Raw genomic sequence first — 14,950 nt, 5'->3', positions numbered from 1 at the left:
CTCATGGAAAGGCTGGCTTGGCCTTGTTGCTCATGTTCACTTCACAGTTCTGGTACACCCTGCCTATGGTTCCTGTGCTTTTACTCCTTCCTCTGGATTAGGAAGGGTGACATTACTCCCCTGGCAGCAGTCTTGGTGCCTTCATATTTTTTTTGTTTAACCGAGATCAGAAGTTATCAGTAATTACATTTGAGGATGCCTTGGGGTTTATGCAAATCCTTCTGTATTTCACTGCATTATTCAGATGCTTGGGCACTCTGAGATATCCCCACTCTGGGTTTTGCTGTGCAGTCCCCCCAGGGACACGGGACAGAGGTGGGTGGCTGAAGAGGGAGATGAGCAGCCCCAGCAGGGTGTAATCTGCAGGGCCATTCTGCACAAGGCCAACGATAACTATTGAGCAAGAGAAGGTGATGCTGAGGGGAGAGAGTTGTCCTGGGATGATTAAAGACCAGTCATGTTATCACAGCAGAGCACTCCTGATACACCAGCACTGGGTTGTCACGTTAAAATTTCACTGTGTCTGCCTCAAAATATAATTTTACTTTCTTAAATAATAAATTATAGGCCTATCTGTCATTCCCAGCTCTTGGACATTTAGCTGTAGTTTGCCTTGTCGTTTAAAGCAATGATTGCACATTCTTCAAGCCCTAGTAGGAAATTAAAGAGTGAAGCCAAGATTTAGACTCCACTTTTCATACTTTAAAAATTTAATATGCCTCAAATATTTCGGAGTTAAAGCAGATGTATGTGCCCCCTTATGCACAGAATTCTCCTTGAGGGCAGGGCAATTCCTGTGGATAATACAGGCCCACGGGGAAAGTTATCCCTGATCTCACAGTGATGCCATTCAATCGGATTTACAATCAGGGCTGTTGGAAATTAGAGTCCCACCTTTACAATAGCTAACAGGTCTGTTGCCTGCTTCTGCTGTTTAAAATGAGAAACATTCTCATTTAAAATGAGAAACAAAAATGGCTTTTGGAACAGATTTTGGATTAAAAAAGACCTACATTAATTTAAAAAAAAAAAAATCCCCTTTGGTGATTTCCTGACAAAGATTCATGACCTGCCCATGGACATTCTGCAGTGGAGGTGTGGATCATCATGAGAAGCAGCAGCAAGAGAGGAAGGCAGGCTTGGTGGGGTTTCCCAGAGGACATGTCTTCACCGCTGGCCCTGTGACACAGGAACAGCAGCAATCATGTTGTGTCCAGCTCTTTGCATTCCTGAGGCCAGGATCCCCTTGTCTCATTACCCCGTGGGTAGCTGCAGCCCTGGGATGAGGAATTTGGCTCAGAGGTTCATGCAAAGCTGGAGGCAGTCATTTTCCATGTCACACTGTGTTGAGGATCAGACTTCTCCCACCAAGCTTGTTCCTGAGGTGTTCCCACAACAATCCCCAGCACAGCCCTGATCCTGAATGAGCAATGAAGTCCTTCCAGCACTGTCACCTTTTGGCTGCTCTGGTTTCTGTGATAGTGCAGGAGTGACTCTCAGAAAAGGAATTAAAATTCCATCAGATTTCAGTGATGATGAATCCTCCCGTGCAGACATCCCTCTGTGTGCACACAAACCTTAATCCTGCAGTCACAGAGGAGGAATGCCCAGGTTACACAGAATAGGAAGGAGTGCTGATGGTCTGTGCCTTATCCCTGTGTTTATCTGGGTCACAGCTTGGTTGAGTAACCCCTGATTAAAAGCACTCTCACTGAGCAGAGCTTGGAGCACTGCCATGCAACACGTCGTGTAAGAGGCAGCACTTTGGGGAGGAGACAAAAACATTCTGTAAATGGATATTTCACAGCAGCATCTATATTTTCAAAGTAAATTTTCTATGGGAAAACTGCAAGTTTTGAAAATGTGTGTAGCAAGGAATGATGAAGACAGCCTCTCTTGGAACTGCCATCCATTTAAGTTGTATGAACTGAATACCACGTTGTCCCTGCCCTGGCTCTGTCTATGCTGTCAGTGGCACTTTGAACTGGGGACTGCACTGCTCTGCATCTGTGTAGCCAGAGTGAGCTCTGAGTTTTCAGGGGATGTGTATGGCACTATCAAAGGGAAGGTATACAAAGAGCCCTCTGATAATATTCCCTGTGGTAAAGCAATTGTCCTCCTTGGGTCTCAGGTGAGTCTGGTTTTATATCCCCTCTTAAAGTGAGTAAATTACCCAGCCCACGGTCAGAAGGACTGAGGAGGAGCTGTGGCACTGAACACAATCTGAAACTAAATTCCAGAGGAGTTGTTGGACTCCACAGAGGATATGATAATTCAGGATCCCCAAACCCAGCCAGGCTCGCAGACTCGGAGGCCCCAAGTGCTTTGTGCCTGCCTTTTGGGAAAGCCCAAGGTTTATTCTAATTTGTGTGGCAGATGGTATGCAGAGAAGCTTAAACCAGAGCCCAGTGCAGAGTACAGGGGTGGGTTGGAGCCCTTCTGTAAGTGCCACTTGCCCCAGCAAAGTGGGGACACCAGAGGATCCAGAAATTGCTGTCTGACCCCATCCCTGGTTCTGACCCTACCACTGGTCCATTCCCACCTGAGCCCAGGATGTAGTGGCAGAGGCACAGCCCCAGGAAAGTCTCTTTGTGTCTCTTTGTAGTGTATGGATCAACTCCTCCAGGCTATGGAGTCTACCCAGAGAGGAGAGACTTATCCCTGTGTGACAGCCCAGGGAGAACCTTGCCATACACACACACACATATGGGTGCCACCTCAAACCCAGTGCCTTTGCAGCAGCACAGCTCCCTGTGGCTCCTCAGGGGCTCCAAGGCCAGTGCACACTCCTGTGTGACACCTGTGCTTCAGTACAGGTATCTGTAGGCTGGACATGCCCCAGTAAGGATCATTTCATCCCTAGAAGGGATTTCCCTTTAGCAGGAAGAACATGGCTGGGGAACACCCTCTGTGGCAGTGGGTAGTGCTGCTGTCAAATGCAGACATCTCTGGCTGAGACACACAAGTGTGCAGGGCTGCTTGGGCAGAGAACATTATCTGACCCCTCTGGCTGTACCAGCCAGTGCTCTGTGCACAGCTGCCAGCTCTCAGTGGTGATGTCGAGGCTGCTGTAGTTTATCAGCATGGCAAACAGATTTACCTCTGCTTTATGTGCTGGCAGTGTGTTTACTCTCAGAGGTTCTGCAGCAGCTGTCTCCAGTAGGGTATTTCTTTGACACTTTGCCCACTTATCTGTGATTACAGACCTGTGCTGGTCTTCATTTTGCTTGTTTGGTCCTTCACCCATCCAGGACCCGTGTCCTGATGGTACCTGCCATCTGCTGTGGGACCAGGAGCTCCTGTGCATGTCCAGCACATAGCACAACACAGCCAGCACTAACTGGAGTGCTGAGGGCTGTTTTACAGTGCAGGGGAAAATTAACAATAAGATCACACAGTTAGAAATCAAAGGTGTGCAGTTTGAGAATTACAAAAAAGAAATCTGACTGGGCTTTCTCACACACATGTTTTTCTAGCACCATACTCAGTTTCACAGACTCTCTATTCCTGTATCCAAAGTAATCCTTCCTATCAGTACTGTTACAGGCAGCAATTGTAAAGTGAGTCCCTAATTCTTTGCAAGAGGCTGGAAGATTGAAGTCCTGAAGCAAATGGCAAAATCTGCGCTTACTCTTAAAAAATCAGGATTTCATTTCTCCTCTGAACTACACTACAGATCTCCCAGCCAGTCCCTACCACCACCTACAAAGCATTTTATGTGAAATATTGCACATGGTGCAGCCACATATACTGGAGTGGCTGGGTCAGAAAGGCCCAGAGCCTTGTGTTCACATCTGTGAACCAAGGGAGGAAATGCAGATTCCTCTCCAAGCTCCTTAGTATGCTGGAGTCCACATGCTCCTCAGCTTAAAGATGTGGCTTAGTGCTTCATCAGTGGAATTTGCAGCGTTTTCTCTCTGTTCATGTATCAATATGTGTCCAGACAATTTCTTTGGACCGCACAGCCGTTAGGTTAAGAAGCAAGAAGCTGATAAGGCCGGCAGGCAAGGAGGGCAGTGTGCTGACCCTTGCCAAAGTAGCCATTGCTTCTCGGGAGATAAGCGTCCCCCACTCCATGAGCGGCCCTCTGGAGTGACCAATGAGTGTGGACAGGCACCAAGGTCTGCTCCCCCTTCCCCTTTATAACCAGGGCTGCCAGGGTGGTGAGTCCAAACCTCTCTGAGCGGTCACTGCAAGGGGACAGAGCCAGTACCTCCTGCACAATGACGCTGACCCAAGCCGAGAAAGCCGCCGTGGTCACCATCTGGGCCAAGGTGGCCACCCAAGCTGATGTCATTGGGGCAGAATCACTGGAGAGGTAAGGCCCCAGCAGGCCTCCGAAGAGGGCTTTGCTATTGGGATGCATCTCATGTAGAATTTGGGTGAGCGAGAGCAGGCTGGGACCAGGAAGACTTGATGAAGAGTTGTGCTGTTTGATATGTAATCTTCAGGAGTTATATCTGTGCTGCTAAATGCTTCACAATCTAGCAGTAAACCATTATTTTTAAACAATTTAATAGGATTTTTTTCTCCTTATAGCAATACAGAAGAATTCATTGCCAGAAGCACTGGCGAGGAATGCAAAAGTCATTCATACTCGGTGTCCTAAACACCATTATCCCTGTTAGGGGGTAAACTTGAAGTGGTTTATTGTACAAGTGATGCACTTTCTCTTACAGTTTTTATGCATTTAGAGAATAGCTATCCACTAAATTCACTGGATGCTCAGGTTTCATTGTTCCAGTTGGTAAGTAACTGTTAGGAACCAAGACAGCTGGATCCCCTGCATGAAGCATGGCACAATAATTCAAAGTCCATACCAATTAAGCAAGCTCGCATAAAAGAGTCTGGAAATTACCAGAAATTCTTGTTTTTCAAAGTGATTTAAATGCTGTTTACAGCTCAGTATAAAGTATTGTGATCCTCCTTTCAGGATTCTGAGTACCATTCATATCAATTCTGGTTTGTTCATTTCAGTTTGAAGGTCCTGGAAACTTGGTTATAATATAATACAGGAAATTTGGTGACAAGTTAGGGGTTTTATTTATTAAAAACAAAACCAAACAAAACCAAACCTAAAACTACATTAAGTTTTAAATAATTTTTAATTCTTCTCTAGTACCTACAGATAAACCTGCTGTCTAATCTGCACATGCTGCAGAAGGTTTACACTGCACATGTTCTGAGGTTTTACCACCTCACACCATTTCTACTGCTCACCCTCTTCCTCATGTTCTCCTCCAGGCTTTTCTTCAGCTACCCCCAGACAAAAACCTACTTCCCTCACTTTGATCTGAGCCAAGGCTCAGCTCAGCTCCGTGGCCACGGCTCCAAAGTCATGAATGCCGTCGGTGAAGCTGTGAAGCACATTGATAACATCCGAGGGGCTTTGGCCAAGCTCAGCGAGCTGCATGCTTACATCCTCAGGGTGGACCCTGTCAACTTCAAGGTGAGTGAGCACAGAGACTTTCAGGGGTGGAAACTGCCATCACAAAATTAGAGACCACAGGTCATGTGGGCTAATGGCAGCTTGATCCCTGACTGCTGCTCAGCCTGTTTCTCATATGATTTTTAACCTGAGATTGGGTCTTTTAATCGAAGTTTTGGGCCAGTGCAGGCAAAGAACTACTATGGGGGCTCCTGTGGTTTGTGTTAGACAGACTCAAATCTTTGCTGTTTTTGCTGTAATTCATGAATCTGGCTCATACATCAAGCTACATCACCTGTCTTGAACAAAGTTTTAATAAATTATAAACAGTCCCACTTTGTTGCACTTGAGGAAGGAAAGGGCACATGGAAGAGGGAGTGGGATCAAGCAGTGCCTTTCGCCCTATACAAAAGACAACTGTGCTTCTTCACTCCCATCTCAGGCAGCAGCACTGCCTGCTTGGGACACGTAGCTGTCACCCCCGAGCATGCTGGGCCCAAGGTGCATTGCAGACCCCTACACTGATACCTGGTACTCATTGTGATGGATTTCATGCTGCTTTCCCTTACAGCTGCTTTCCCACTGTATCCTGTGCTCCGTGGCTGCCCGCTATCCCAGTGACTTCACCCCAGAAGTTCATGCTGCGTGGGACAAGTTCCTGTCCAGTGTTTCCTCTGTTCTGACAGAGAAGTACAGATAAATGACCTCAAAAGAGGGTGAGGGATGCCCATCCACAGCCCAGCTGCCACAGCCTCTGGTGTATCACCTCTTCCTGAGCAGCTCTTTAAATCCCTGCTGCAGGAGCTCAGTCATCTTCAAAACCCAATAAATAATTCAAATGTGAGCTATGGTCTCTGTGCTTTCATCTCAATGTGTTCTGCCCTGACTGTTCAGGCAGGGGTGTTTTGAAATGTCTACAAAATATGGAGGGGGAAATACTAGACTTTATAAACTCATATACTAATTCATATACTAATGAACTCATACTAATTCATATGCCAGTTCAGTGGGGATAACATAACATTCAGTGGGAGCAACATAGCATTGAACAGAATGGGCTGGAGCCCTGTGACAGCAGCTGCTCACCAAGGTATACCCACCACAGTCTGTTTCCAGGCTGACCAGGAAAGTCTTTTACCCTGCTAGGACACTGAATGGACCCAGGTTTTTGCCTGACCTATCCAAATCCCATCCCAGCCTGTTGGGAACAAAACCTGCATTGCAATGCAGGGTATTGTCCTCTTGTGCCTCTCTCCATGGGGTATGGATGTGGTATCTGATGTGTTTCTTCTTTGGGTTAACTCCACTGTGCAGCCACCACACCCTAGCTGCCCACTCATCTCCCCCCCTCCCTGCAATGGGATGAGGTGAAGGACAAAGGAGGATAAAGGCAAGAAAAATTGGGGGAGTCAAGATCAAACAAACAAACAGAAATAATTGTTTAGTAAGTGAAGAGTAAGTGGAAACACAGGGAAGAAAACAAAACGGGATGCAAAGACAATCACTCACCATATGCCATGGGTAGGCTGATGTTCAGCCAGTTCCTGAGCAAAAACCGTGGAGAACTGCCCTAAAACTCCCTCAAACCCCTTCTTTTCCCTTTGATTGCTGAGAATGGTGTTATATGGTATGAAATACCTCTGATTAGCCTATCTGCCTGGCTGTGCTGTCTCCCAGCACCTCAAAATCTATTCCCTGGGTGGGGGCAGAGTGAGAAGCAGAGACAGTCTTGATGCTGTGCAAACACTGCTCAACAAAATCTGGAACATCAGCCTGTTACTGGGGCCAGTTTGACCAAAAACCTGAAGCACATCACCATGTCAGTTCCTGTCTCAGAGACTTCTGGCATGAAACAGTGTGTGCAAAGCCTTCAGCCTGCTCTGATGGCCAGCCTGAGCCAGCACTGCAAGCGGCAGTCCTCATCTCATCCATGGAATTTAAGGACTGTGTTTGGGCAAGAGGGAGAAGGGTGATGTGGAAGCTCTCAGGCCACCAAATGGCTCTAAACATGTCACCACAACAGCTTTTAAAGCATTCTGCATCCATGGATGTTGGGTAACCTGGAAGTTTAAATCCATGTGTTCCATGCTAGGGCAGCATCTGGTGTGTACCTTACACCATGTTTGCACCAACTCCTTCCTGCAGAGGCTGAGAGAAGGATGTGAGAGTCAGAGGAAATGGCCTCAAGTTGTGCCAGGAGAGCCTTAGCTTGGATATTAGGAAAAATTTCTCCACTGAAAGCATTGTCAGGCACTGGCACAATCTGTACAGGGCAGTGGTGAAGTGCCTGTCCCTGGAGGGATTTAGCAGATATGTAGATGTGGCTCCTGGGGACCTGATTTAGTGGTGGCCTTTGCAGCACTGGGGGAATGGTTGGGCTCAATGATCCCAGACACCTTTTCCAACATTAATAATTCTATTATTATAAAATTCTGCTACTGTATGATCAGCCACCATGTGCCCTGCAGGATTTCCCAGCATTTATGGGAAGAGGCAGGAGCACACTTTGGGGTGGGAAGAAGGGAAGGACTCCAGAACTGACAAGCATCACAGGATGGACCTTGGGAAGACCATGAACCCAAAGGGGAGGTTGTTCCCTGTCTGGGTTTTTCTGGAAGGCCTTATTCATGGCTCCTACTCAGATGCCCTGGGGCTCTTGGGGCAGAGAAGGGTGCCAGTGTCTGGAGGGGACATGAGACACTTGTGGGACCTACCTCAACACCCTCAGAGCCAAGGAGGACCCTGGCCCATCTGTGGGGAATGACAGATCACAACAGGAGGTTTGAGGACATGCCAGCCAGGATGGACAAGGCTGCAGTACCCATGGGACATGCCCAGGGCTGCTGCTGTCCATGGGGCAGCCTGGTAAGGTGCTGCCCCCTGCCCCATTCTGGTGTTGGGCTGGTGCAGTGGGGCAGGACAGGCAGCCAGGCCCTCCAGGGGCCTCCTTAGGGCAGGGCCCCGCTGAGGTATGCGGGGCCCCCCAAGGCAGCGCCGCAGCCGCTCCCAGGGCCCGGCCATCCCCTCGCCCCTCAGTGTGATAAGATAAGGCTGGGTGGAGGTGCCAGCAGCTATAAGACGCGTCCCTGCGGGTGCTGTTGCCACCAACCCCTGCCCACTCTTCCAGCAGCCACCATGCTGACCGCCGAGGACAAGAAGCTGATCCAGCAGGTCTGGGGAAAGTTGAGTGGCGCCGAGGAGGATGTCGGAGCTGAGACCCTGTGGAGGTACAGGCCTGGGGACCCCATGGGAGAGGGGGACAAGGGGTGGGAGCCCCACGGAGGGGCCAGCGTGGTGGGTCTGGCTGGGGTCAGCACCACTGACTGTCCCACTCCCCCAGGATGTTCCACGCCTACCCCCCGACCAAGACCTACTTCCCCCACTTTGACATGTCACAAGGCTCTGACCAGATCCGTGGCCATGGCAAGAAAGTGGTGATTGCCCTGACCAATGCCATCAAGAACATCGACAGCCTCAGCCAGGCTATGTCTGAGCTGAGCAACCTGCACGCCTACAACCTGCGTGTGGACCCCGTCAACTTCAAGGCAGGCGGGGGATAGGGATGGGGAATGGGGCAGAGTTTGGGGACAGGGATCAGAATGGGGGGACAGGGAACAGGGGATGGGGAATTGAGACTGAGGGACAGGGAATGGGGGACAGAGATCAGGATGGAAGCCAGGGGATGAAGGACAGGGGATGGGGGAGGGGGATAGGGGTTGGAAGCAGGGGATGGGGTGCAGGGCGTGTGGGACAGGGACAGGGAGTGAGAGGGGGACATGGGGGCTGTAGTGGCTGTGCTAAGCCCCACTTTTCCTTGCAGTTCCTGGCGCAGTGCTTGCAGGTGGTGCTGGCTACCCGCCTGGGTAAGGACTACAGCCCCGAGGTGCACTCTGCCGTCGACAAGTTCATGTCTGCCGTGGCCAGCGTGCTGGCTGAGAAGTACAGATGAGCTGTCAGCTGTGCCTGTGTGCCATCAATAAAAAAGACTCTTTTGCTGCAACAACACGTCTGTTTGTGCTGGGGCTGGGGGCTGGGGTGGGCTGGAGTGTGGCTCCTGCTGGAGAGAGGGGTGACAGATGTGTCATGGGAAGGGCAGCACCAGCCCTGGGCTCCCTGGGTGTCCCCCAGCGTCCTGCTTGCTTCCAACCCTCCCCAGCATGGGATGCAGCTGATAGCAGGACCCAGGGAATGGAGCTGTGCCTGCATCCCTCCAGGGAGCTGGGCCAAGGCTGCACCAAGACAAATGTGATCCTTTTAATCCCTTAAAGGATCCCTGGGGGGGTGATGGGGGTGTAGGATAAATCCTGCCTGTCTCCATCTATCAAGGTGGCTTTCTAGGACTTCCTTAGGAGTGCTGTGGGAGCTAAGTGCTTGCATGAGCTCCAGAAGCAAACTGAGAATTCATGGAGTGAAAAAAGTCCACTGCAGACCATTAAGCACAAAGACTGTTCTGGGACTCAAGCTCCTGAGCCACAAATCCCAGTCAACTGCCAGGGAAGAACCTCCAAACATGCCCCACGTGTCTGCTCTTCCCCTGGGACCTGGGCAGGGTAGGAATAGGATGGGCAGATCTGCAATCCAGCACAGGGACACTGGTTTCAGGACTTCGGAGCCTGAATTTTTAAAAAAATCAGTGATCACAGGTAGTGGGCTATGAGATACTAAACTAGCCCTGAGTTTGCTCTGTGCTGTGACACCAGAGGGAGGAGATGAGATCCTGCAGGAGAGAGGTGCCTGAGTGTCCAGGTGCGGGCAGGAGGCAGGTGGGGGCATGCAGGGACCCTGCTTGCTCACAGACATGGCAGGCCCTGCTCCTGCAGGTGAACCCACAGTGCTTCTGCTCCATCCTCAAACATCCCAGTCCACATCCCAGTGTGCTCGTGTGCATTTTGTTTTTGTGACACCAGTTTGAAGGGCTCTGCTGCCTTGGCAGCAGACATGCAGCAGACACTGCCCTGCTGCTGCTTCCCAGAAAATCAGCCCCCACCGGTCCTCCCTCCCCACTCTGAAGTGGTGCCAGACCGAGCTAATCTCCCCCAAACACAAATGATAAGAACTTCAGCCATGGGGGAAACACCAGTGTGAACTGTCACTGCTGCTCTGCGCCACCTGCCGAACCTGCTGAGAGCTCTGCAAACCCCCTCACCCTCCTCATCTTCCTCACCACCCTCATCTTCCTTGCCCTCGTTACATTCCTCACCTTCATCTCATCATTTGGAGCACACAGGGCTCACCACAGACCACTGTGGACCCTCGTATCTTCCCAAAGCGCTTGCAGCAGGGCCCGGTGCTGATCCTGTGGCTGTGCCCCGTGTCCTCCCTGGCCAGAAGCCAGGGTCCCCCAGTGCCCCAGGGCAGCAGGGCCAGCACAGACAGCACAGGAGAGGGGACTGGGGCAGGGGAGCTCCGGGCTCTGCTAACAAACACACTGCAGTTCATGGAGCAGGGGCTGAAGAGGACACACTGGGGGCTGGTGTGGGGTACGATGGTGTGGGGGTGTCCTGGGGAGTGAGAGAAGGGAGTGCAGTGGGGCAGAGGGCACCGGGACTGTGCCGGATGGCAGGGGGCTGTACAGGGACAGCACATGTGTGTGTAAGGATGGGCAGTGCGGGTAGGGGCGGTGTGTGTGTGTGCGTGTGTGTGTGTGTGTGTGTGTGTGTAGGCTGCTGGATGGCCAGTCTGTGCCTGCAGGTGCACAGGGGCTGTGGGGGCTGAGGGGCACGGACTGCCCCTCGCTGCTGCCCCAGCGCCTGGCCAGAACCATCCAGGCTGTGCCAGGACGTGTCACCCCATGCCAAGGGACACACACGGGCTCCTCTGCCGGTGCCAGTGCAGCCCCTAACCACAACCCATGCCGTACACCTAAACCTAAACCTCATCTTAACCCCAAGCCTAACCTTAAGCCTAACCCTAGTACCATGTCAGCGTGTGTCTGTGGGGCAGAGAGCCGCTCTGGAGCAGCCCTGACCGTAACCCCGAGCAGACCCCGCGGTGCCGGTGCCGGTGCCGGTGCCGGTGCCGGTGCCGGTGCCGGTGCCGGTGCCGGTGCCGGTGCCGGTGCCGGGCGGAGCGGGGCGGGGGAGGGCGGGCGGCGGCCCCGTCTGGCCGGGGTCCAGCACCCCCGGGCCGGGCCAGGCGGGCGGAGCCCCGGCACCGCATATAAGGGCGGCGGCGGCCGGCGGGGACACCCGTGCTGGGGCTGCCGACTCGGGGGTGACATCATGGTGCTGTCCGCCGCTGACAAGGCCAACGTCAAGGCCGCTTTCGGCAAAATCGGCGGCCAGGCCGAGGAATATGGCGCCGACGCCCTGGAGAGGTACAGTGGCTGTTCCCGGAGGGACCCTCTCTCCTCTCCAGCCCCGACTCCCTCGCATCTGCCCCCTCCTCTCCCCATCCGTCTGTCCTTTGCCGCCCTGTCTCACCTGTCTCTGCACCCCTCTGTTCTCCAGGATGTTCACCGCCTACCCCCAGACCAAGACCTACTTCTCCCACTTCGACCTAAACAAGGGCTCTGCTCAGGTCAAGGGTCACGGCAAGAAGGTGGCGGCTGCACTGGTCGAAGCCGTCAACAACATCGATGACATTGCTGGTGCCCTCTCCAAGCTCAGCGACCTCCACGCCCAAAAACTCCGCGTGGACCCTGTCAACTTCAAAGTGAGTGTCTGGGAAGGGGTGACCAGCCCAGCCTCCCTCCTGCACCCCTTGGCTAACCCCTTGCCTCATTCCCTTGCTCACCACATCGTTTTGCCTTTCAGCTGCTGGGCCATTGCTTCCTGGTGGCGATAGCCACTCGCAGCCCCTCTCTCCTGACCCCAGAGGTCCACGCTTCCCTGGACAAGTTCCTGTGCGCCGTGGGCACTGTGCTGACTGCCAAGTACCGTTAAGACGTGTACCGTGGCCAGAGCTGGACCCAACACATCACCAGCCCTCTTGACAGCGAGCAGTCAAATGTTCTGAAATAAAATCTCTTGCATTTGTGCTCCAGCTCTGGTGTCCTGCTCTGTGCGCTGCCTGCGGGAAGGGAGCGGGGGGGATGTGCTCTGGGGCTCTGAACTGGAGGTCTCTCCACCAGCTGGGTACATGGAGGAAATGGGTTCTGGTTTTGCTGTCTCTGAGAGGAGGCAGCATCTGGGGGGTGGTGTCCAGCAGGCAGACGCTGCTTTGCTGCCCTGGGGCTCTGGGAGCAAACGGAGCATTTCTAGGCACCAGTGGAGGGGAGAGACTCATGGAAGATCTGAGGCTCCCTGCAGAATTCCACACTGGGATCCCCTCCTGCACCACCAGCCCCGTGCACCCATTTTCAGGACAGTGTTGGAGGGCTTCTCCTCCTGGAAATGTTTGCAGGAGACACAGGAGTACAGGGGCTCCTGGCAGCTGTGACCCTCTGCCTGGTAGCAGAGTGACAGCAGCCTGAGGACCTCCCTGTGCCAGGACATCTCTGCACACCCAGCACACAGGGCTGTGCAGTGGTGCAAGACTTCTTCTGTCTCCACCTAATGGTCCTTTGCTGGGGTGTCACTGCCGAGGGGTCCTGGGGAGCTGCAAGGGGAGCAGATGGGGCTCAGCTCCAGATCCAGCAGTGTGGGACAGTGTCAGGGCACGAAAAGGAGCCCAGGAGTTGTGCTGGTGTCCGCACCCCCCCAGCCCTTATCGCAGCCCGCAGCAGGGTGGCTGTGGTGGGGGGCTGATAAAGGAAAGTGTGGGCTCTCCTCCAGCTGTGGGTGTGGTGGGAGACTGGGCAGCAGATAGTCCCAGGAGGCTACAACCTGCCAGGTGCTGAGTAAGGGCTGGGAGGCCCTTAGTGAGGGGGGAAGGTTCAAGGAAGCCTCAGGGTGGCTCACAAAGCCAGACAAGGTTGCCACAGGCTCCTTTGATCCTTGGCACTGGCAAGCATGGGCTCTTCCCTAGTCCCACAGCCTCCAGGCACCATCAGTGAATGTACAGAGACAGGAGAAACTCCAATAACTCCAAAGAGAGAAGGAGGCCCTCCAGGATCTCTTGTGCAAAGCACCACAGGCATCATCATCCCACACGCCCACTGTTCCTGGGCTCAGGGAGGAGAAAGACAGTCTGGGCATCCCTGGCCAATCTGATCTACCTTTGGATAGAGCAGGTGCTGGAGCAGGTTCCACCCTTCCAGCCAGGAACATCACCCAGGCAGAGCTGTAGGCACAATTTCCTGGGGATCTCATGGAGAACCAGGATATGGTGGGGACTCAGGGCACCCCGGTGTGCAAGGAGGTGTGAACTGGTGGGGACAGCACTGGGAAGAGCCAGCCTCAAATCCAGCACGGACATGGGCTCCTCCAAACCCAGCCCCTGAGGGCTGTCATGGTCCCCAGCACGATGGGTATGCGAGATAAGTGTAAGAGCAATGTGGGGACAATGTGCATGTGAGGGGTGAAAGTTGTTCTCAACCTGCTTTAGCTTCTGCCTTCTCCCAGGCCGTGCTGTGACCTCAGGCAGGACACATCAGGTGGCCATGGGCAGTGTCCTGCCTCTGCAGCACTTTGCCGAGGTTCTGCCTGGCCGGAGAGCTGCTGAGCTCGTGTTGTCCCAGCCGTTTGTCCCTGCTGCCACAAGATGGGGACCTCAAGCCGTGGCGCTTTATCGGGGCCGGGCAGAGGGTGAGGGCTGGGAGGAGCGGGGCTCCCGAGTGCTCTGGGGACACTGCTGCCGGCTCGGAGCGGGGTGCAGGACCCCTCCCCATCATGTGCTGAGCTGAGAGTTCCAACCCCGGGCCCCCTCTGGCTCATAGCACAGGGGCTCCCTTCGCTGGGCATCCCTTGGTGGGTGGCCATGGCTTCGTGTGCCCCAGGACACACAGCCTGCCCCGCGGGACAGACACGCTGCCCACAGCTTGGCACTCCCCGAGCTGCCATCCCTGCATCCCTGGAACCCAGCAGTCCTGCTGTGGAGCAGAGCAGGTCAGGTATTTACCCCAGTGCTGGCCCAGGCTGGTTTTGCAGCTGGCATTGCTGCAGCTCCGGTGCTGAGGAGAGAGCTGGAGGCAACTTCTGCATTGCCACAGCAGAGCAGCCTGAAGCAGCCCCAGGTGACTCTGAGGAGGTGGATTTGGACACAAAGCCCCCTGATCCAGGCCATGGCAGCACTCAGGAAGCCAAATCACACCAGGCAGCTTCCACAGAAGAAAGAAGGTGTATATCTCCAGGCCATGGCTGTTTTGATGTCTCCACTCTCTGCAGGCTTCTCAGCTCTCATTTATCCTTGATGGACAAAGCAGCCGGGTTCAAAGATACCCCTAGAACAGCACAGTGTTCTGTTCTGTGGCGTCACCAAGGCAAGTGGCATCTCAGAGCTCATTTTTATTGAAATGACATCAGGAAATGAGCTTGATGGTAGAGATTTACCCAATCACAGGACTTCCACCAGTCTCTTGAGGGGCTGCAAACAGCATTGGCCAGATAGGTTTGATTCTAATCTTATTATGTTGGCTAGATAGTCATGTCCCTTCAGAGTGTGTCTAGGAAAGGGACACAGAAACACGTACTTCTGGAGGAG

At 53.2% G+C, this 14,950-nt stretch overlaps 3 protein-coding genes across 3 annotated transcripts; all 3 read left to right on the top strand.

Annotated features, from left to right (window-relative positions):
• Positions 1–4,146: 4,146 nt before the first annotated feature.
• Positions 4,147–6,156, top strand: LOC102108936 (hemoglobin subunit pi). The gene is made up of 3 exons (XM_005522852.3): positions 4,147–4,318; positions 5,245–5,449; positions 6,000–6,156. The coding sequence occupies exons 1-3, from the start codon at positions 4,224–4,226 to the stop codon at positions 6,126–6,128; spliced, it is 429 nt and encodes a 142-aa protein (XP_005522909.1). The 5' UTR covers positions 4,147–4,223; the 3' UTR covers positions 6,129–6,156.
• Positions 6,157–8,495: 2,339 nt separating this feature from the next.
• LOC102108575 (hemoglobin subunit alpha-D) lies at positions 8,496–9,431 on the top strand. The gene is made up of 3 exons (XM_005522850.3): positions 8,496–8,655; positions 8,769–8,973; positions 9,249–9,431. The coding sequence occupies exons 1-3, from the start codon at positions 8,564–8,566 to the stop codon at positions 9,375–9,377; spliced, it is 426 nt and encodes a 141-aa protein (XP_005522907.1). The 5' UTR covers positions 8,496–8,563; the 3' UTR covers positions 9,378–9,431.
• Positions 9,432–11,585: 2,154 nt separating this feature from the next.
• On the top strand, positions 11,586–12,412 carry LOC102108748 (hemoglobin subunit alpha-A). Its single transcript, XM_005522851.3, has 3 exons — positions 11,586–11,744; positions 11,878–12,082; positions 12,184–12,412. Exons 1-3 carry the CDS (start codon positions 11,650–11,652, stop codon positions 12,310–12,312), a joined length of 429 nt encoding a protein of 142 aa, XP_005522908.2. The 5' UTR covers positions 11,586–11,649; the 3' UTR covers positions 12,313–12,412.
• The last annotated feature ends 2,538 nt before the right edge of the window (positions 12,413–14,950 follow it).

The sequence above is a fragment of the Pseudopodoces humilis genome, chromosome 18 (genome assembly GCF_049639895.1).
Source record: "Pseudopodoces humilis isolate 2021_Gansu_Grassland_sample_001 chromosome 18, ASM4963989v1, whole genome shotgun sequence".
NCBI lineage: Eukaryota > Metazoa > Chordata > Aves > Passeriformes > Paridae > Pseudopodoces > Pseudopodoces humilis.
Note: the sequence above shows the minus strand (reverse complement) of the source record. Positions and strands in the feature narration are given on the sequence as shown.